We start from the raw sequence: 24,993 nt of genomic DNA, 5'->3' as shown, positions 1-24,993 counted from the left end.
CATATTATATATTGATTTTAATATATATATGTACATATAATGTGTGTACATATAATGTGTAGAACAATTAATTTTTATAAAATGCTTAATTTACATACATAAAAATATGTAAGAAGGGTAAATTTTCTCACATATGTTAATAAGCTAGCAAAAAATATTTGTATTTTTTATGAAATTTATTAAATATTATGTCATATTTTTCACGGAGATAGAAGTTTATCGTATTTTTCATATTTCATTTTTATTACTATTTTACTATTTATTTTTTATTATCGGCTTTATTTATATAAATTTCTAAAGTATTTAGATAAATTGTTTGTTTTAATATCTGTCGACGTAAAAGATTTTGTAAATTTATACTACAAACTTATCTACATCGAACTAAATGAGATTGTGTATGTAGCTACAACTAATACAATCATGTTCGTCGAATACTTTTATCGCGAAACTTTGATTGTCACTCAAGAGAAAGTTTCATTAACTTGATGTCTCAGTAATCAGTTTCTTCGACCACGACATAGAATTCCAAAAGGATTGCTTCTTTATTTCTGCTATTAAATTAACACATTATTCTTATTTATGGATTGTTATAGACAAATATGTAACATTTAGAATATTTAGGAAATATATTAGTATATATTTGTTTTCCCTTTAATAATAAATAAATTTAATTTTAAATAACTTTAAATTAAAAATTAATTCTTATTCTTTCTGTGTTAATAAAAAATGATGTATTCTATAAAATTTGTTGCGTTTACGTATAATTCTTACAGGGTGAATATATAAACATGCAAACTTTCAAAAATATGTATGTAATTTATAATAATTTAAAAGTAAATTGCATAAATAAAATTCATAAACAAACATTTTAATAAATTTTATGTATTCTAAATAAATTGTAATGAGAGAGAGAAGAGATATATATACACACATATATATATATATATATATATATATATATATATATATATATACTTTTTGATAACAAAATGTTCCAAAATAATATCAAATAATATATTAATTTTGTCGACGAAAATAGAAACGTGCTGTTCTTTCTGTCAATTATAATTGTTAGTTTAGTAACACAATATACACTTTAATATAGCATATAGTATTTGAAATTGTAAGTAATATGACACTATCATGAAATTTTATTGGAACTCATCCTCTCAATATAAAATTGAGGAAGAACAACAACCATTGAAAGAACTATCATTATATGTATATATTGTATATATAATGTATATATTGTATATATAATTGTATATTATCTCTGAAAACATGGAAATGTCCAGTTTTGCATATATTCTACTTGTCTTCGGGACTACATCCATAAATCATAAAGGTTTTGTTACGCAAACCAAAAACGAAATGAATTTAATTCAATCTCCCTGGAGTAAAAATATCTAATGTATAGCTGAGAATATATCATATATTTACATACAGAAAAAGATATTTCAAGTTTTACTCAGACATAATCAATCTGTAAATATTAACTTTGAGCAAATGTTTCAGAAATAAAGAAGCAACGTGTATATAATAGTGTTTATGTAATAGTACAATATTTGCAAAATATTGCATTGGATAATCTTCTTTCTTATAAAAATGAATTATGCGTTACAACAGACTTAGAAATAGTTTTATAATTTTTAAATTAAATTTTAATTAAAATTCTAATTAAAGGAAAGATTTTTGCGAACAGAGTAACTGACATTTAATAAGACAAAGTAATAAAAAAATAAAGTTTCACAAGTGCATTAAAATTTAAAATTGAATAATTATTTTGAAAAATTATTTTTACCGAAAATTTTTATTTGAACGGTTTTTTTAAGAAAACGAGCAAATTTTTTAATAAAAAGCAAATTTCAATACAACATCGTATGTTATTGAAGTAGCATGCATAATGCAATGATTTTGCAATACACGTCATACATTTAGAAAAAGGCAAAAACTCGGCAATTCCGTTTGCAGCAGAAAGCGTTTTGTGAACGCATGTTTTCACGGAGACGAATAGTTGCATCTGTAATGCCATTTAAAGCTTCTGCTTTTTCGCGACAAACCTCCTGAGATATATTTTCAGCTATTATTTGTCACGACAAAGCGCGGCTTCACCATTACGTTTCTTCTTTTCTGATGCGGACAAGCTGTAGGTAGGATCAGTATATCCAAGAAATACGGTTGCTCGTTATAAAGCTAGATTTCTGCGAAATTTTATGTTCGTGCCATCCTAGTCTTAATCTGCCGAGCCACTAAAGTTTTCCCACTTCTGATCGATAGAAACTTCCTTGGCTGTATCTGCAGACAGTGCTCGCACGGCAAAAGTTTCATCACGAATTCCACCGATGCGATGTCGAGAAGTATTGGAAATGATGCGTAAACGATCGCAGCTTCTCTTAGTGATAAATTCCTGCTCCTAAGTACTGTTTCTTTGTTTTATGTCGAAGAACAGATTGCTTTAGCTGACAGAGCTGAGATTTTAGATTTCGGTTGATTTTTAACTTGATTCCTGTCTCTTCCACGTGAAACCTAAATGCCGATCGGCGTGGGTTGGTGAAGTAAGGCTGAAAATCGACCTAAATGTGGAACTAAATCCCAGCTCTGCTTTAGCACAGACAAAATGACGTCAACGTATCAATATGTCGCCATATATTTAATTCAACGTGATTAATTTTATTTATTTTATGACTTGCAAAACAGATTTGCTAACACTTAGTAACAATATTATCAAAAACTACTTGCGACTATAAAACTGTGGAATATAAAACTTTTGTGTAATATAGCTATCACAGTATGTGAAAGTTTCAAATTTTTCACGATTCAAACTTCTATTCTAATCTTTTATCAATTTTATCTGATTCGAAGTTAAATGACATTTATAGGCAATAAAGGAAGCTTTATCGAATTGTGGAATAATATCTATGCATGTTTCTTGTTTAGATAAGTATTATTTTTTTAACAATATAATTTACATTTTAATATTACAATATATTAATATAATAAAATTATAAAATATGTTAATGTTTTTTTTACATAATCTCTCGTTGATTTTTATTCTATATATCTTTATTTTTCGTATATGTATATCTTTATTTTATTTCGTTCTATATATTTTTATGTAATCATTATATAATGTATTTATAATTGACTATCATTAAAATAATTAGTTTAAAAACTAGGAATAAAGCAAAATAATAAATATTGCACTTAATCATAGCTTCTTAAACAAAACATTGATATGTGATTATTGAGCTTTTTAATGCCATCTGCTCTTATATTCTTATAAGTGAATATGTCTGATTGTTATCACATTATATGTACACATCGTACGTACACATATATGATTACATATATATAGATATATAAGTAATACATTTCTTTACCATATGGTAAGAAAAGTTTAGCACGTTCGGCAAATCAACATCCATCAATTTCATAACTTCATTAAAGGTATACTTGGTTAGAGAAAAGTTTAACTAATAATAAATTTCTTAATAATTGGAAAAGTAACAGAAAAATTATATTATACTAGGCAAAAGTTTAACTAATAAGTTTCTTAATAATCGGAAAAGTAACAGAAAAATTATATTGTATTAAGCAAGTTTGATCTGATACATTTTTAGAGTAATGCAATATACGCATTTTGAGATAAATGATATACATTTTGAAGATTGAAAATATGGATGCTAATAAAATTTATGGATTCTAATAAGTCACAATTCTCCTATAATTATATTAATTTAAGCTTTAAATTTGTATAAAAACACAATTAAAGAAATTTCATATTATATTTTCGATTATAAATACAATATACATGCGTATATGAAGGATAAAAATTTTCTATGACTAAATAAACATGAATAACGTAATTATAATAACTATTCAATAACTGTAGGTTTATTATTGGCGAAATATGTTTACTATTTTTGCATTTCAATGTGTTTCAAATTGTTAAATATGAAAAAAATGATAAAATTACTATTACGTAGCAATCCTTTTACAGCGAAATTACATTTCTTTATGGAAATTTCTTCTATTATACATATTTATAAGTGCAACTCCATACACAATATGTAGTTAACCAGCTGTATAAGCCTCTTTACACTAAATTACTTTACAGCGTTTTCACTATTACATTAGATCTTTGCATCTAATTAGTTCTTCCTTAATTGAGGTAGCATTTATTACAAAGTATTCATATACATATAGGTATATGTATATAGGTATTATATATATAAATACGCATATATTTTATTTATATTTGTATGGTATAAATAGTATAGAAAACAATAATATTATATATATATGTAAATGGTAAAATACTAATAAATACTTATAATAATACAATTTTAAAGAGAGAGAAAGAAAAAGAGAGAGAGAAAGAGAGAGAGAGAGAGAAAAAATTTTAATTATTCGAAAGCAATTTGTTTTAATAAGGTACGTGCGGGAAAATTTAATATACATTACGTGTTTTTTAAAATAATATGTTTTTATGCGATTATTAATTTATAAAATAACAATGTCAGAAATATCAAAGACTTGTCAATAAAACGCGAGTTTGTTTATACAATATATTCTATATGGGATCTTATATTCATCATATCTAAGATTTTAGAAACTTTGTAAATTAATTACCGTTTGTTATTATATGAATACATATAGTTATACATAATTTACAATATCCAAATAATATATGAATAATATATAAATAAATTTGTATTTCTGTATATGATGTATGGGTAATACAGTAAATTCTATACAACGATTTTTTAATATACAATAATGTATCATAGCTTCAAATTCTATTACAAATTTAATAGATGCAGAGTTAAAACATTAGATATTTACTTTTAATAATTTTAACATAAAAATTAATATTTATTTGTTAAAGATAACTAAGAATAATTATTGTAAAAGATGAAATTTACATGCTAAAAAGAAAATTGTGTAAAAAATTGAAATATTTTTTGTATCATGAATGTAAAATCATGAATATGCCAAATTTAATCAGATACAGATATAGTGACATGTTTAGTATACGTATGTTTCGTTTGTATGTTAGTACATATAACTATTTACTACACTTTATGTAAAAATACATAAATCCGTGGCTCGTATAAAAAGTTATTGTATATTTATATTGATTCGCTAATAAAAACGAATTATTTGTCTTCAATTATAATAATGCTTATCACGTAGATACGGATCAAAGCCAAATACATGTAACAAAGACAATAGTATAGTTTAAGAAAAAGGAAAAAGAGTAAGATAATCGAAATGCCGACGTGTATTTTACTTTTCATATATTTTACATAAATACATGAAAAAAAAATTTTTCTTTATATATAAATTTATTTTTTTATTTATTTTTATTTTTTTATTTATTAAGTTAAATTCTAAATGCGAAAAAGTATCTTTGTGAAATATCAATCTTTTATGAAATAGAAATTTACAACAATATCTTTATCAATTATTAAAAACGATAATTATTATTTGTAAATTTCTGTTATGATTTTAAAATGATAAAAATTTATCAGTTTTTAACAGAAAAGTGCTACATCTATTTTTATTATACGTTTTGACAATAACATATTAATCAAATATATATATATTTGATTTAGGATAACAAAACGCAATCAGTTGATAGAGTGATACTCACGAAAAAAAAACTTACTTTTTTTTCATCATCAAAAAAACATTAGTATCTTCTACTTATGACTATTTAATTTTTATAGAATACTCATTTAAATATAATATTATTTAACTCCTTGAATATATATTTAATTTTCTAAAAGAAATTTTACCCAATCAGCTGTCACTCAATTATTTCATTGAACATAGCGAAGATATTTAATGCTATTAACGTAATATGATATGTAGATACTTTAAGAAACTATCTGTATTAAATAGAATGTACATTTAATTTTAATTTCTTGAGATAGAATTCAAAGACAGCTTTTAAAGGACAAAGCAATATGCTATAAAATTTACATATATATATATATATATATCACATATCTATATATATAATCCATATTATAAACGAAATACTAATTTTTTAAACTTACATCTGTACTTTGTTTCTTTTATAAATACAAATTTTGTTTAATTATTTTATTATATAAAAAGCAGAATGAGAATGGATAAATTGTATGTCATGATATCCTTTATTTGAATAAATTACATAAATTAAAGTGAATTAAAATTTTAGATATTTATTAATATACACATGAACATAGTAATCTTATAATGCATTAGATTTAATTCTTGTTAATATCTAATATTTATAGAGAAGAGAAAAACTTGTTATTAAAGAAAGTTAAAAATAAGTTTAATTGTGAAGTTATTAATAATGTAATAATACAATATATTATAATGTCAAAAATATGCATAAAACAGAAAATGTGAAGAATTTTTATATTAATAGATTATTATTCTATTTATTTGGGAAATTATTGGTTTTTTACAATTTCCAAATTATACCATCTTAATAAGAAATTCATAACAGTCACTGTTTTTTTTGTATTTAGTATTTTCTAGAAAGTCTTATATAGTATTTTCTAGTAAGTCTTAAATAGCTTACATAATTTTAATTAATTAATTTAATAACAGCAAAATGCTTTGTTAAGGATTGTTAAGATTTTTTTCTGAATCTGAATCTTTTTCATTTATCTTTTCATTTATCGTGTACAGATAATATTCTTATAAATAAAATATTATATGTAAATAAACATTGTGTGATTGCATTTACAAAAATATTAAAAATTTACTTTTTAGTTGAATATATGAATATTTAAAAAAGATTTTGCCTAAGTAACTTTATAATAGCATTTAATTATTGTCCAAAAATTTTAATTTGACATTATTATAATTTTATCGTCATATGTAATTATGCATGTATAATTTTAATTTATACACTTTTTGCAACTGATTTATAATAAAATTAGATTATTAATTGTAAATAAAAGTTATAACATGATCGTTATATCATAATATAAGTATTTTAATCTCTAAAAGAGAGAGAGAGAGAGAGAGAGAGAGAGAGAGAGAGAGAGAGAGAGTTCCACTTTGAAATAATTTATATGCATAGGAACGCGAAGCTCACTAACAAGAGGAAACTTCTTGGGCATGCTATATCACGTTTATACAATCAGTCTTCTTACCAAGTACGATCCACATAACGATAATATTGCCACCAGTTGCAATGAGCAGTATCACCGCAAATATCAAAGACCAGAAGAGCTTTTGCCACCATGGCAAATCGAATGGACGTTCTTGATTAACGAGAACGCAGTCATAAAGCGCCTGCCGTAGAATTTCACGTCTAGTTGACTTGTTTAATGTGTCTTCAATAAAATAACGTATCTCACTAAGATTTAGGTTTAATAGCAATGTAACATTGCACTCCAGAATCGATGCAGTGCAGTTATATAAATGTTCTAGATTTAGACCATTCATATTTGTAAGAATTGTCTTTAGCAGTCGTAGGAATAGTCCCGGGACTTTGTTCGATCGTTGTATCTCTGTTGATTTCTGTTTGTTTGTTCCAAACAATACGTTAAATCTATTTTATAACCTATTATCAATTTCCTTCGATATGATGCACAATAAACTGGCGAATAACTACCGTTATGGTTAATTTAACCTGATTGCTTATTTTTATTGGAAAAGTATATGTGTAATTGATACGAACTTGATTGTGAAAATTTTACACACTTTATTGTTTAATCAATGCATTTGATATTAATAATTAATTTTTCAATACAAAATTTGATAAACGCATTTCATTCTTTTATTTTTAATTTTTTACTTTCAAATCTTTTATTAAACTCATTATCTGTCGATTTAAGATTGTCTTTGAAATCGGAATAATTATCGCGAAATGATTATATTTCACAAGAGATAACTTTACCATGGAAATTCGCAGATATTTAACTATTCACTTGAAAATCTATATTTAATCTAGAGAAATCTCTACTTTATCTTTATGTAGATATTGCAAATTAGTTCAATCTTCTTGGAATCTTTATATATTTCAATATTTAATGTTTTTTAAATTCTTTTTCAACTTCGTCTCACTAATTGTAGATATAGCATTTTTTAAATAATATCTCGTTTTTCTTTTAATGTATTATATTAATTTTTATCGTGTTTTTAAATGAATAAAGCAGCACTTAAACTTTTAAACACTTTCTACACGCGCATATTAAATGATTGCAAATAAGAGCTTCCCTGTGAGACTCTTTTCCATTACTAAAATGCACTTTGCACTTATCGTACACGTTAAAAGCATAATTTGTAATCAGTACATTTCCCTTTTATAATCAGTTAATAGAAAGCGCAAACCATTAAAGACGCGATGGTTTCAAAGTCATTATCACTGACAATACAAACAACGTTCATCACGTTACGTCCGAGAACTTGACAATATATATCTGCATGTTCGTCGAATCTTGATTGTCTCCTGTCAATCGGTACCTATTTATTTGCGCGCGACTTGTCCATCGATTCAATTGTCAACATTATTGTCGCAGGATTATCGGAGACAGTTATGTGCACCCTTGTCACGTAAATGACTAGATTTATAGATGTCCGTTCAATTTACATCGTTCGCCAGTGGATCAAATCGGTGTACCGCACTGAAGAACCCCGTCGGCGATACTGAAAGGCTCAAAAGCGCGTTCATTCAGTGGTGCGTGCGCATCATGAACAATCTCGCACCCCTTTCCTTCGTCACCCACCTCCCGAGACTTTCCACTTGGCACAAGTGTCAGCTGATGGGAAAATACGTGAATGTCTATATCGATTCGAGCTAAATACTAACGCATTTATGATTTATGATAGTTATTCTTCAAGATAAAAGTTAAGAGACTCTCTCATCACATATACTGGAACGCGTTTGAGATTCAACAGCTGTTTTACATTACGTGTAGGAATGAGAGCACTCGAGATCTAGTATTTTTCAAGATTTAAAATTCTGATCCCAACATGTCAAATTCACGATATGCTACAGCATCACGTTTTATATCGATTTTAAATTACTTTTTAGTTTTATGCGATTTTATAAGAAGATGCTTCATATTTTAAAAAAGTATTAGCTTAGTTTAAACACATAGCGGAATAACAATGGCTCTGAAAAGCTTTTTTATTTTACACAATTACATATCTTATAAAATTATTTACAATTATACATGCTAAATTACAATACATAGTTTGTTCAATTATTTTTAATTTAATAAAATCCATTACTTATTATGCATTAATTTATATTATATTATATCGAGCTCTTAGTAATGCTATCTTTTCTCAACATACAAAAGTTGGATTAATTATAGATAAACTTAAATATTATAGAATCTTACGTTAATAAAGATATTACACGTAAAATTTATCCGTCTTTAACATGAAAATTTGCATTAGCAAATATGCATCGACAAACATACTAAACATTGTAATTCAAAGAGTTATTCGTATAAATACGTGAATATTTGTTTTGCCAGCAGAACTTCTCGTTTTGTGTATTTAAATACAAATAGAATATATATAAAATAATTGTAAATAAATTTTCTATTCAAGAAATTTATAAAACGTTTTAATGAATAACGGAAAGGAATGTCTTATACACAAAAAGCAATTATTTTGCGATAAATTATCTTTGTAAAAATTTTTAAAAATAATTCTTTTTTAATTATTTTTTGCGATCTATAACACTACAAAATTTTCATAATCTTTTCATAGAACTATATCGTGACTTTGATAAAGCTTTATCTATTTATTGCATTTGTTTGACGTTCGGACCTGCCTTCGCGTTAACTTTATCATGGATAAATGTCATTTTCCTTTCGTGCAAATGAGAACGATAGTAATCGTGACCATATTTCTTCAAAAGTGATTGAGTTATATATATATATATATCTATGCTTGTTATAATATAAAAAACTTGATTCTTTGATATATATGAAAAACGAAGTTTGTCACGTCAACTCTGTGATCATTTCCGAATATAATTTAATATATATTATAGTAAAAGGTTCTCGCGAAGCAAAAAAAAAGATTTCTATCGCGTGAGAAAGTCATAGGTAAGTATAATAGCGCACTATTACAGATATACTATTATTATAATAAATAGTTTTGAGAATTTATATCTACAGTTTTGCAGTAAATTGTGCCAGTAAATTGTCAGAATTATTTATTTGTAGTAATAAATGTCGCATTAGCCTTTTATTAATTTTATATTTATAAACGTAGCATCTCTCAAGTTTCCATTTTACATTTTAATTTATAATTTATAATTTTCAATATTATTGTTATGCATTATTCTGCATTCGTTTCTTTAATTATGATAAAGCAAAATATCTTTTATAAGATAAAGAGATATAAATCTTATTAGTTTCTTAATTATTGGTTAAAAAAGAAAGGAAACTTATTTTATAAAAGACGCAATATAAATCGCAGGGATATCAAAAATAGTATTGTGTAATTTTAAATCCAACTTGTTACGCCTGTATAAAGTTTGCAGTTTTAGATGAGCAAAGAAGAAGAAGGATATCTTTCTTAACTGTATATTCGTATCCGAGTCTTCTAACTTAAGTGAAAGTGGAAAAGTATTCTCTTCGCGTCCGGTTGACTTCCACATTGAGACATTTTACAGATGAGAAAGATCTTGGGAAAACTTTTTATGTATATCTCAAAAAAGCAACTCTGATGGCATTATATATGCCAAGTACTTATTCAAATTTGAAAAAGTTCTGAATATCTTAAATATGTAACGACGAAAAGATACGCAATTTACTAATCTTTTCAGTTGATATTCTGAGAACTAAATGAAATCAAGTATCCTCTATACTTCTATAGCTTAAAAGAGATAATGTTGATAGGAATTGATTGATTGGAACGATTAAATTTATGCAATAAAGTTTTAATCGCCTTTCAAAAAATTTTATTAAGAGAACTTTTTCAAGCATAATTAATAATAAATCAATTAATTTTTTAAAGTAATTCCAATCATATAAAAATTGTATCTAAAATATAAACATCAATTCATTCTTTTTAACGCGTAAACTGTTACTTACAATATAAAACATTGAATAAATGCAACATAATATTTATCTAAATATATTTTTGACATCTTTTCATACATACGTGTATATTCAGCGTTACGAATTTGCAAACATATATTTACTGTGCAATAACAAGACAATATGTAAAAAAAACTATTTTTCTCATGTAATAAGTAACGTATATAAAGGCACAATAGTTTCTTAAAAAGCTTGTTAGTAAAAGTTAATAAGCATGACTTAAATTTTATTAAATGAAAACGGACATAAGACTTGAATTAGAAAATAATTTGGTGACTGAAATATGTAAATAATTTATTTAATAGAGAATTAATGTTAATTTATGAGTGTATTTACATCTGTAAGTAAAACATGAATTTGAAATTATAAATAAAGCATTTTAAATATAAAAAAGTAATCTTTTCTATTTAGTCATCCTACAAAAATTACTATTTAAATATTAGAATTATTTTCAATTAATTGAATATAAAAAAATATGAAAATATTTTGACGTGTTATTACGCTCAGTAATTAATTAAATTGTAATACTAAATATTTATAAATTATTTTTATTTTAAAATATGATCTTTGTATTTTTATATATAAAATGTAGATAGACTAATGTTATGAGATTATAGTACTCCAACAAATCTCATTATTTACAAAAAATTTCTCTCAAAAATTATTTCTTGGAAATTTTTACAAAAGGAAAGATTATTTTAGTCTAATGCAATCATATATTTTTCACGATATTTCATGTTAAACAAATAAAGTGACAGAATTTAATAACTTGTTAATTATAAAGACTTGTTAATTATATACTTTTTAAAAAATATCTTGTTATTTTCATGTTTACTTTTTTTTTCACCATGTGTATCTTTTCGTCAAGCGTCAAATACATAGACTTAAATAGAAACTTGAAAAGTATCTGATACGTATAGGTACATACACATATCTCAGGAGTTAGAAAGCACTCACACATAATGTATATGTATATATATATAACATATATATTATTTGTCAAAAGAAGATCCTGGGAGACTAAGCAGATATTTGTTGGAAGGATGGATTGGAAGGATGGAATAAAATATTGGTTTTTCTCACTCGACGTTGAATATATAACGCTCGAAGTATTTCGCATGGAGTATATAACGCACTGTTTGACATACAAAGTAACAGATATGTTCTATGAACGAAAGGGATTTTTAGAATGAAAGTATGAAAAAAGTATATAGAAACAAATATAAATTTCGAATGATTGATGTAGGCATAATTTAAAATAAAAACAATTTGTTAACAACAATTTTAACTAAAAAATATCTTGGCATTTAGTTTGCTTTTTTAAATAAACATAATTAAAAAATTCTTATTTAAGTAAATTATAAATTTTTAACTTATATATTTTTATATATATAATCACTATTTATAGAAATAGATTTAATTTAATTTATTCTTAGGTTTTGCTATACCAAGAAATAGGATTTTTTTTTAATACATTACATACGAACTATTTTAGCTAAATGAATTATCTATGGAAATATGTTCTTAACGTGTACTTAAGAAAAAAGAAGGAAAAACAAGAGTTCAAGCTCAGATTAAATGCAAAAGTAATCCAAGATTACGTTTAGTAAGCAAGCTTAAACTTTACTATAATACTTGGAAATGCAAAGAGTACTATGGAATTGTCTTTTATAATTTACGTCTTTATTGTCTATAATGTCCTGGAATATCTTATTATTTCTCCTAGTTTTCATTGTTTTTACGTTACATTTCATAACTGATCGTGTATTCGTTACCGTTATATTCCTAAGACTTATAATATGTACTTATATGATGTGAATAAGATAAATATGTTATTATTTAGCATTAATGATAAGTTATAATTAAAAAATCAATCGGATTGAGTACTTTTTTGACAAAAATTTTTGAAATAAAAATACATGATAATAAACATGCTTCAAAAATCTCTATATTAATGTTTTTGAAATTGTTGATTTTAAATCTGAACTCACAATTAGAAAATTTTAAATTGCAGATTTAAAATGTGATCGCCAAAATGATTATTAAGAAAAATGAATTTTGATTTTAATGAAACTTCAACATACATACACATAGATGAAAGAAATAAATTTCGAAATTATTAGGACAAAAAGAAAACAAATATTTTAAAAGGTGAAATTACTCCAACTGTATAGATCAGTTTTTGGCCTTTTTTTGTTATATCTCAAAAACTATTTGAGATAATAAAAAAGATTTAACACAAAAGTTTTATAATAAAAATAACTACATCAATAACATTAAAAAAAAAACTTTTAATTCTGCTGTTATATTAAATCTGTCATTTTGATTCTTTTTTAATGTTAACTTTAAAACACTTCAATTAAATAACTTTTAATGTTGATTTATTTTTATATTATTTTACACCAGAAAGAAAATTATTTAAAATAGATTTTAAAGCACTAATAATAGTGTAACAGTTTCCACTACGTGATTACTAAATGTATTGAAATACTAGTATTTAGACAGCAAATTTCCGGTAACTTCATAGGATTTTACTCGAATTCGATCCTTTCTGCATTTCCTGTTTTCCCCATCTTGTGTGCCCCTGGCTTCTATTCATCTGACTACACGTAGCACAACCTTCATTAAGTATAATTAAACTAGCATTTAATTAAATTATTTGCTATTGATTCAAGTCACGAACCTTTACATACAAATGTTATAATTTATTACTGAAATTACAATATATATAATTTATTAAAGTGATGTAATTGAACAGTATTTCATATTTCAAAGTACTTATCAAAAGATTTATATAATTGAAAATATATACTTATTGTTGTATTAAAATTTATTGCACAAATAAAATATAACGTTACTCAATAAATATAAATCTGTTATATAATAAGATACAATTTAATATATAATAATAATATTTTTTTACTATTCAAGTTCTCAATGTCGTAACATTGCATCTAATATCATTTATATTTTGCATATAATTTATATTAAAATATGTTTTATATTTTTTTAAATAATGTAATGACTTAAAAAGAACATAATGGCAAAAGAATTAATTGATAAATTAATTAATTAATAAAAATTAAAATATTAATGAATTTAGATTATATATTACAATAAAAAGATTAATAAAGCTTATGAAATTATTTGAATTATTAATTAGTATTCAATATTAACAATATGCATTAATCAATAAATATAACATATTAAAAAAAGATCTATATATAAAGTTAAATAAAGTTGAATAAAGACTATATATAAAGACTGGAATATTCTTTGCTGAAACTTTTTATTTAACTTTTACTTGGTTTTCTGATAATCTTATTTTATCACTGTTATCGACTGAATTGAAATTATTAAAAGTATAAGAAAGAAAATAATATTTTTTAATTGGTGTGATATAATTATATTTAACACTTTAATGTATAAAATAATTTAATAAATCTTTTAAATCTTAATAATTATTAGTATTTTTTCTCTTAACTGCATTATTGACCAAACAGATTATCATCTGTTGAGAAAATCTGGTTTCATGACTCGTTCCCATTCTCGTTCCAGTTAATTTATAAATTTACTATCATTATAATTAACAAATCTAAATAAAATATAATTAAGTAAAAATAAAGACTTTCATATAATTTTACGTAGAAATTTATTCAAAAAAAAATATAGAACGAAAATATGAACAATAAGTTTGAACCATTTATTTTTTATTGATTTGACAATTTTATTTGAGTTTCCAGTTACTTGTTAAAACCGAAATTTGATATGAATCCTATGCAAACTCCAATTGTCAGAGAAGAAATAGGATACCACATAGTGGTATGGGGTACTTGGTCAATAAAAGATTACATTCCTATATTTATATATTTATGCTGTTTTATTGTTATTTATTTTTATCAATTATAAAATAAATTTATATATATATATATATATATATTAACACAATATAATATACATTTTTTAAACGTTATTAAGTTATTGAAATTCACAGAAGTATTAAACGTATAAAGTTGATACAGTTTCGATCAGATGTCACTACTTTTACTGTTTTCGTTTGTATATAACATTAAAGTTCTTGGAATCTTTTCTTAGTATAAATAACTATTATATCTCTAATACTTCAGACTTTTATCTTCTAATTAAGACTGTAAATAAAATTCAAATATCTCAAAATTATTATTTTGTACCATATATAGCATCATAAAAGATAATGTTTTAAGCTTGTAAATCCATTTCGAAAAAATTAAAATCAAACTTTATTTTTTACTAATAAGAATTAATTTTTATATTATTAATATATTACATATTTTGAGTTTTTCATTGCATTGTGAAACGTTAAATATTAATCTTGAAAGATTTTATACTTACCTTATATATTGATGTGTAGTTTTATTATAATCATATTATATTATATATACGATCAGTAAATAAAAGGAAGAAATATTAATTTCTTATTACATTGCATTGTCTCACTTTATTATATTTATTTTTACTTACAGGTTCAGCAATTAAGTATCATTTATACTTCAGGACGCGCATTATTATATATATGTATATATGCACCTTCATGGCTTCCATACAGAGGTGCAATATAGATAAAAATCGATTGCTACTAGATAACATCTATGTCACAATTTCATTCGAACCTTAGTTTATTCACATATACATTAATTTGATGCCAATTTGCAATAGACATTTGACGTTATATGCGTGGCGAATATATTCCTAAATATCGATCATATATCCACAATCAGAACATGCCGCATTATTTTAAAATAATATAAATATAAGATTATAATGTATTTGTATAATAATCACATAACATACATTATATTGTTTATAAATTATTATATATGTGTAAGAAATAAGATTAACAACAGGAGATAATAAATTTAATCGAGAAAATAATAAAATATATAAAGAAGAATAAAAAATAATACTTATAAGGACTTTTAAAATCAAGATTACAGATAAAATATATTGTCTATGATTTAGTAACAATTACATTTTAAATTTGATTTCACGTTGTTTTTATATTAGAAGACATTTAAAATAATATTATATATAATTATCAAATTCATTTTCTGCTTGACATGTACGTCATAAAATATTACTAATTTAAGATATTAGAAATAAATATTTCGAAAACTCAACATTTTAAGATATAGATATTATTTCTTCGTTAATATTCACGTGCACGCAATCTATATAATTTTAATTTCAACAAAAAATTCGCGGAACGTGCAGGGAATTCGTGGCACATTTTAATATAATCTGTGTAAACAAATAATAGTAAATCATATGACAGAACTTATTTCATCAAGTAAATTGTTTACAGATTTACTTATTTAAATTTTTCATGATAGGTTTAAATTGGTCGAGCATAAAATACACATTAATCGCACATTTTCCAACTTGTCGCGCACAATTTTGATGATCATCCGTTTCACGAACTTATACAACGAGTAATCTATAATAAAGCATGTTCGTCGGGCGGGAAATATAATGCGCAAATATATACTTTCTCCACGATCTAGACAATACGCTTTATATACGATCTCACATAGGCTCCACACGCAGTTATTTTTATTACCTGCGCTTCTTTTAATCATGCTATTGCCTAAGGCTAATTATATTTATTCGCTAGATATTGTACCGTCTACCGATCTTCTTCCTCTTTTTAGCGCTAAGCAGCCTTTACTGCCTATCCATTACGCTACGTATATATGCATATTTGTATACACACGGCGCCCACTTAATAAGTCAGTTTTTTTCTACAAAGTCTGTAAAGTCTGTTGTCTCTGTACAATAAGCGCACCGCTACTTGTGCCCGCATACTTTTTATATATTTAAATATAGCCTACATATCATAGAGAGAGATTTACTACGTTAGAACTTGCAACGTATCGTTCGACCTTCTCGATCAGTAAGCTGGACTTAGTCTTATTAAGCGGAATATGTCGCATCGATTGTATCGAAGAATCCGGCGTTCACAGAAATGTTTTGATGCAAGTTAATTTTTTGTTGACGAAGCATACAGTAATCATTTACTCTATGTCCTATCACTAATCATAATGACGCCAACATATTACATTCTAGATAGCCAAGACACAGAAGAATGTTTTTTCTGTTATTAATTATTATCGCAACGACCTTTCTTCATATTCTTTTTCACGAGAAATTATTAGCGCGTATTATTACATGTAACGACGCATGAAGAAACAAGTGTACTCCAATATATTATACTTTAAAGCTAAAAAAGTATAAAGTATAATGCAAACACATCACTAATTTATTAAAGCGTAACTTACGATTAATAATATAAATTAATCGTGAATTGTGTAAATTGTGTTTATGAATAAACGATTACGTCAAGAGCAAAATCTCAAATTGAATTGAAACACTCTATTAGTGCTCCCGCAAATAAACGGGATATTTCGATTAGGTCTGTCATTTTAAATAAATAATAGTTAAAATAATAACCTTAATACCTAAAATGTACATATAACTGATTTAGATATATTTAGCATACTGAAGAAACAGGATTATTCTCACTATTGGCAGTGAATTTCGGAAGAATCCAAAGTGCCAAAATGTCCCCGTAATAATTTTATAATGTGATACAATTCATTTATGTGAATATAAAAATTTTATTTACTTCTCGGGACACTCTGTACTTTCTATGGAAGAACATGACGCGTTTTCTAGTGGTCAGATGTTATGGCGGAATTATCGGATGAAGTTACGTGCAAAGTAATTAATAGCAATAATTACATGATAAAGTTTATAATACAAGAAAAAAATTGCTATTTCCGATTAATTGGCAATTAAAAATGATTTGTTTGCTTGTTGGACGTTTTTTTAATTCCATATATTGGAACTACAAGAGTAAGAATAAGAATATAATGGATAAAAATAAGAACATAATCGGTAGAAAAAAACATGCATCTTACGGTGTTAAACTATGCGATATGAGTTTATTTAATTAAGCACTTTTTCTGTCCGCCTGACAGAAATTTCTAGCATATAACAAGTCCGTAGTTCTAAAATTTGCGACTTATTTAAACTGACAAAATGCCAGAATTTTACTTAAATAACATCTCATCAGAGATCTTAAGATTCTAAGGTATATTGATGATATTCAATCGAATATATATTGTCTTTTTTTTTTGTAAAATATATGCACTTTTTTGTAAAATATATACATACAAATGAAGAGCAATTGATAAAGAAAGTATTTTTCTGTTTAACAATTTTAATGTTTGATTGATAATTTGATTAATGCAATAAACTTTACATATTATTAATTACAAATAATTTCGATATTATTAATTACAGATCCACTTCATTATCACATTAATAAAATGATGATTCAAATGATAATTTGAAATTCATAACAATGAAAAATGATAATTTATTTTTATAATATAGATTTTGTATAATATAAATATAAAAATGTAAATCTCCATTTTGTTTACTTGCTTCCTCAATTGCTAATTAATTTATTAACTATTTGTTACTTTTATACCGCAAGCATTGTAGCCATCTTCAATTATACACGTTTTTGATAAATTAGTTTTACTAATTAACAGGAATTACAATTTTGATTTCCTGCAATTACGTATATACGTGAATGTGTATTTGATTCATTCGCAAACAAGGGCAATAAAGGTAATGCCTTTATAAATGTTATTAAAATATAACGGAATATGTGTGAATATGAATTATGTATTACAATTTGTGTCTATATGCATTTTATTCGTAATCGCTTGCAGTAATCGCGAGATATATTTGGTATAAAATAGAATGAAAAAATTAGGCATTTTATCGAGAAGAAAAATTTTTTTAAAGATAAGCAATATTAAAACGAAGCTTCATGATGCCACGAATTATAATCACAGTCTGCTAGTAACTTCAAATAATTGTTCGCATCTGCGACACAATAACTGTTGCATACACAACAAACTTTTTAATTAAAATATATATACAATAAACATATATGAAATATAGCTAATGATAAAAATATTCAGACTTATATGAAAGTAAATTAAAGAAATAATTATTTTAAACTAATTAATTAAATAATTAGCTATAATAATTAGTAATTCGCTGAATAATCAATTTTAAATATATATTAAAATAAAAATATTCCTTACATGTCGTCATAGATGCGAACGTATCGCCATGAAATGTCAATCAGACATCGATGGAAGCTCGTTTGTAAGGAAAGTACCAGATGTCACAAAATTCGAAGAGAAAAGGCCTGCATATTAGGCCATCTCAAGGCAGTGTATATTTCCGATCCATGATCGAGAGCCGTAAGAAAATCGTCAATTATTCGGTACTTCTATGAAGGCGAGCTACCTCAAGCTGATTCGTTGTTTGTAAAAATAAAAAAAGATAGATAGTACGTCAAATAACCCGTGAAATCTTTGAAATGCGACGGGAATTAATAATGCAACGCGAAAACGCTTCACGATTACTGCATACAACAAGAGAAGACAGTCCTTTATTTGAAGCAACTGGCGTTTTATAATACAGCCAGTCTTTTATACACAAATGCCCACCAATATGGAATAACTTTAATTTCGGTTTAACTTAGCGTTTATCTTTTTCAAATCCTAAAAATTAAGTGAAGATAAAGAGTAAATTGAACTGAGATTAAAGTCACATTGGTGAAACCGGGTAAAAGCGACTGATATTTTATAATACAGCCGAATATCAATGTCTTACATTACTTAATATTTTCACTTTTCGTCTTTCGTAATGAACGATGTTTCTTCGTTCGGCTTATATTAAATGTTTACTACTAAATTACATAATTACTGCTTTAACTATACTGCGTTCTCCACGCGGCGTTAAATTTACAAGCTCTCGCTACAATACGGACCATGAACCGCAAATTATTAGGAATGTATCTCCGGTTCAGTAAAATGTTTATTGTAATACACATATAATTGCCTAAGACTACATGTACATACACATGTTATACACGCGCGTCCTGGTCACATAACGTTAACGAATATTCACACATGTGTACAGCGTATGTACATACAATATAATATAATAACTTTCGATTGGCTTGAGTGCGTATTATGTACAAAAGGCGCGTAACACCTGACTTCGCCGGCGAGTCTTAAAATATTATTTTCATTTTATTATTGTCCGAGTTCACCACAGTTACGACAAGTGAGTGTAATTCGGTATTAAATATGGAAGGCCATCTTCTCCACAAAAAAACAGTTCGCGTCGCTTACATTAATTATCAAAACGAATATGCTGTCGAACAATCCGCAGTACTTTACGTCATATGCAAATCACCTCTTAGTATCCTGGTAAAGGTCTTCTTGAACTGTTGATTCGCCAGAGCATAGCAGAAAGGATTCATAGGACTATTGGCGTAGCACAGAAAATATGAGAACATGAAGAGATGCTCGTTCGTGCATGGTGGATTTGAGCAGAATCCTTCTACCAGTGCTAATACGTGATAGGGTGTCCAGCAAGCGACAAACGCCCCCAGGATGAAGGAAATCGTACGAAAGGCCTTGCGCGCTCTGTTCTCTGTTCGTGATTTTTGCCGGCCTACCATGAGATCCTTTTTCTGCGTTTTGGCCTTCAATCGTTTCCCAATAGACTTCACAAAGTCGCGCCTGGAGCCGCTCTGTTCCGTATCCGATGTTTCCTTCTTCTTCTGTGATTGATTCTTCGCTTCCTGGCTATTCATGGCGATCGAGGCCGTCGGCATTATGCTGCTGGATGATGAATTCTGTGGTGGATTACTACTCGCCTTGGTGGGTTGATCTGAGAATTGTTCCGTACTATTAGACGATTCTATCGGCATAGCCGCAGTCGTTGTGATCACCGTCGTTGTCGTCACCGCTTGACGCTTCATCCTATCAGTATTGACGGAGACCTCAGTGTGTACCTTGTTGATGGGCGACGTCTGCGACGCGACGTTTGTCTGGTGTGTGATGAACACGCGCGGCGGGTGCGTTTGACTCGATGCATTAGACATTATAGGTGGATGGTGCAGATGCTGTTTATTCTGTGCGATTTGAGCAAGCTGACTGGTACCGGCTTGCTGCGCCGTCGCCCTGATAAGAGCGGTTTGCAACAGGCTGGTACTCGCGCCGGCCGCCATGGTGTTACCCAGAATAGGCGACGAAGGTGCTGTCGACAACGGATTAGCCAGGCTGCAGGAGAAGGAAGACGGTGGACTCTCGTAAGAAGGACTGGGCAAGATAATGGAGCTCTCATCCATGTACCGCAAATCGCCGCCGTCCAGACCGGTAAGGATATCATAAGTACCATGACCATGGGAGCGTACGATCAATGATCTAGGTCTGTCGGTCGAAGAGGACGTTGTCGGACTGTCTGATACTGGCGGACTACTTTGAAACTGCATAGGCGGCGGTATAATGTTCTGTTGACTGTTACTAATCGACGTTCGCTTAAGTTGAGTGGGTGGTGTCACCTCAATCGAGATAATCGATTGTATATTGCCATCGGCATCGTTTGATTTTAAGGATTGTTCTGGCGTCAACGTTCGGCTGCTGGACTTGTCGGGCTCGGCGGGATTATCGGTGTCTAGAAGACTAAGCTCCTGTATCTTCGGCAGTGTTTGAGCTTTCTGCGTCGGCGTGTCGCGCGTAGGACTCGTTGGCAAAAGTTTCTTCGCCGTTGGCACACTCAGCTCAACTTTGATCGGTACAATGCCGTTCAGGCGTCCGTTGGTGGCGAAAACTTGAAGAGCACCGGATTGGGCTACTAGACCCGCCAGCGAAGACCGCTTTCTGATATTAACTTGCTGTGAGGTACCGATGGTGCTTTCCTCGTCGGAATCGAAAGCAGGGCTACTGGAGCGTTCAGATTTCTCAGTTTCCATCACCGTGATATTCGAAACGTTCTTGCTTGCATCCGGCGGCATCGCGCCATCAGTTTTTGAGATCATTTTTTGCGTAGTTGTCGCGTCCATGCCAATGATACTATCATCTATTGACGTAGTTCCGATCTTTGGTTTGTCCTGACTCAGCAAAGTGCTCTGTGTTTTAGAAATACCTATACCAGCGGCGCGACCGGCCATACCGGACATCGCGCCGGCGCTCAACGCGACCATCGATTGCATCTTGCGCTGCTTGGCCTCGCTTTTCTTCTGCATGTCATAAGCGGTTTTGTATATGCCGCCATAAAGGATGAACAGAACGATCAACGTCGTCCAATAATATCCTATTATCAACGCGGTATTGAATACCGGATCTTTGAGGAACTGTACGGCGCACTGGCCCGGATGTAGGTCTCTGTAACCAATAAAATGCTCCCAACCGAAGATGCTGATGAAAAACAGTAGCGCAGGTATGATCCAGGTGATGGTCACCATCCAGATTACGCGCTGCTCCGTCCGCCAACTGCGATACTGCGCGGCTATCTTCACCGAACAGAAGCGATCGATCGTGATCAGCAGAACAGTGTACTGAGACACAAGGCATACCGTATAGTCCACTGACAGCCATAGATCGCAGAGAAGAGGTCCTAGATTCCAATATCCCATTAACACGTAGACTGTGTAGAACGGCATCGACACGGTGCCTGCACAACAATTACGTCGTTACTTGTATAGTCGGTTTCTGTTGCCACGTGTATCTGATTACTCGTATTCTGCATTCAGACAGACCTCACGATAACCAAATTACACATCTCGTATGATTATCATCACGATGAATGCATCGGGATCTGTTCATAACTGAGAAATTTGCATTAGAAATACTATCAAACGGTCGTAAAGCTATGCCCAAACATCCTATCAAAGGAAGCGAATCGAAACGCGATGTGTTGCAAATCATATTGTAATTAAATTTAAAATTGAAATTGATGAAAACGATAATTAACAAAATTAATGACAATTTTAATATTTCGACATAAAAATATATTCTTTTGCAGCGATACTTATATATTTCATAATTAATAATGCTTTAACATAATTTCTATGGAAGTCATAAGATATAAGTTCACTTGATACTGTCATACGAATTAAATCAACTATGTTTAATATCATTCTGGAGAACTATAGATCTCTTAAGAACTATTGATAGATTTTTTCAATAAACTAATTACTGTGACATTAAAAATTACAAAATTATTAAGCAACTATCACTATTTATAATAATTATACTAAAATTACTAAAATTATAATAAAATTGACTTTCTAAATTTTATTTATAAATAGAATTTATAGAAATATTTATCTAATTATAAGAAATATGGTAATTATCAATAAAATTGCTTTTATAAATCTTTTGCTTTTGACATATCGCGTTCTCTACGACACGATTTATATTAGATACTCCAAAGATTACATCGTGGAATCATTTTTACAATTCAACTTTTGCAGTAAGAGAGACAAAAATGAAGTACGGAAATTTTATAGAACTTACCGATAAGCATATCAGTGGCAGCTAATGATGCAATGAAATAGTTGCTCGGTTGCCTGATGGCTTTATCTACGATAAATGCCAGAAGAACGAGGATGTTACCACCGATAGTTAGTAGTATGCATATCGCCAAGCAGATAGCAATCAGTATAGTCTGCCAGAGCGTAAATGGTGGCAAAACGGGCACCAGAGATTCTGTTTGGTAAACATAAAGCTTACGTTATTGCATTCGGCTTTATCAGTAAATGACATACGCGATATGATTTTAATATGGAAATGTTTATAATTCGACGGCAATTATAATTTCAATGGCAATTTATAATTTCAACGGATTTAATAATGTATTTGCATTAAAATATTATTGCATAATTTAAAGGAAAAAATTAGAACAATTACATGATTTCATATTAATAAATGAAACGCAATAGAATATATTCTCAACTTTTTATACTCAATTCGTAATATTTAAATAAAAATAAATAAAAATATGAGTCTTTCCGCGATTGTTAATTTTTAATACTTGAATACTTGCTCTGCAAGTCGCAGATCGTAATTGTACCTTAATTTCAATTACATTACCCGATGTCGACGAGGTCGTTGCGTTTCCGAAAGTCGAGGTATTCGTCGCGTTTGTCGGGAACCAGTCGGGCAGAAGTTCCGCGTATTCACCGCTGTTCCAGCGCGGGTCATCCGGGTCAGGCCATGTTCCATTTAGCTGAGTACATTCTGCCGTCAAAATCTGGTTATACACGAATCGACATAGACGCTCCCGTTGTCTCTTCAGCTTCCTAAGAACAATGGAGAATTTTTTATAACAAACCATAAAACACGAAAAATGGAGGATCGTTCCAAATGTCAGTGCGTGAGTCCATTACGATAAATTTGTATTCACTAATTAGTATAAAGTAACACGAATACGACTTTATGAAAATAAAATAACGCTCGCATGAGATACCGTCACCTCTAAATTTTTTTACGTAAATTCGCTGTAACAATCTACTGTGACAATAGAGCAAATCTAGGCTAATGATATGCGTACAAATAAAGCACTAAGCATTTACGTAATTACAGTCAGAGATGAAATCACGGATTAATTCCATTTGTGCTCGACTGCTATTTCTATCCACACGTGTAAATTACATTTTACGCATAAAGAGAAGTTCGATAGTTCGATGAATCACAATGTTCCTATTCCTTCGTTGTAGCTGTATGTTTGTTACCATCGAAGAAAATGTGACACCGGTATTTCCTGATTCTCTACACAGCGACATGTACTCTCTGGAGCGTCCCTACAGTGGCGACACGAGAAACGAGTCAAAGGCGCTGAATACACCAGGAGCACAATGAGCTTGAAATAAGCATGAATGGAACCACATTCAACCTCCGCGCTAGTCTCATCGTCGGTAGGCAAAAAGCGACAGGGTACACCTTAAAGAGAGTGAACTAAACCATTTTTAAATTATTCACGTAGTCGATTGGGACCCCCC

The 24,993-nt window shown here is 28.4% G+C and overlaps 2 protein-coding genes across 2 annotated transcripts in view; both read right to left on the bottom strand.

The window, feature by feature from the left end:
* LOC105155104 (Tachykinin-like receptor at 86C) overlaps positions 1 to 9,511 on the bottom strand; it is a 44,452-nt gene extending 34,941 nt beyond the window's left edge. The window contains exon 1 of the mRNA XM_011071020.2: positions 7,161 to 9,511. Coding sequence (XP_011069322.1) covers positions 7,161 to 7,455 — 295 coding nt within the window. The 5' untranslated portion in view covers positions 7,456 to 9,511. The remainder of the gene's footprint in view (positions 1 to 7,160) is intronic.
* A 6,014-nt stretch (positions 9,512 to 15,525) lies between these two features.
* The window catches only part of mAChR-B (muscarinic acetylcholine receptor), a 43,077-nt gene continuing 33,609 nt past the window's right edge, over positions 15,526 to 24,993 (bottom strand). Inside the window, exons 3-5 of the mRNA XM_087410135.1 lie at positions 24,086 to 24,294; positions 23,510 to 23,701; positions 15,526 to 22,664 (exon numbers count right to left, since the gene is read on the bottom strand). Of these exons, the coding sequence (XP_087266261.1) occupies positions 20,380 to 22,664; positions 23,510 to 23,701; positions 24,086 to 24,294 (2,686 nt within the window). The 3' untranslated portion in view covers positions 15,526 to 20,379. The remainder of the gene's footprint in view (positions 22,665 to 23,509; positions 23,702 to 24,085; positions 24,295 to 24,993) is intronic.

The sequence above is a fragment of the Acromyrmex echinatior genome, chromosome 10, assembly GCF_024713525.1.
Source record: "Acromyrmex echinatior isolate Ae372 chromosome 10, ASM2471352v2, whole genome shotgun sequence".
Taxonomy (NCBI): domain Eukaryota; kingdom Metazoa; phylum Arthropoda; class Insecta; order Hymenoptera; family Formicidae; genus Acromyrmex; species Acromyrmex echinatior.
Note: the sequence above shows the minus strand (reverse complement) of the source record. Positions and strands in the feature narration are given on the sequence as shown.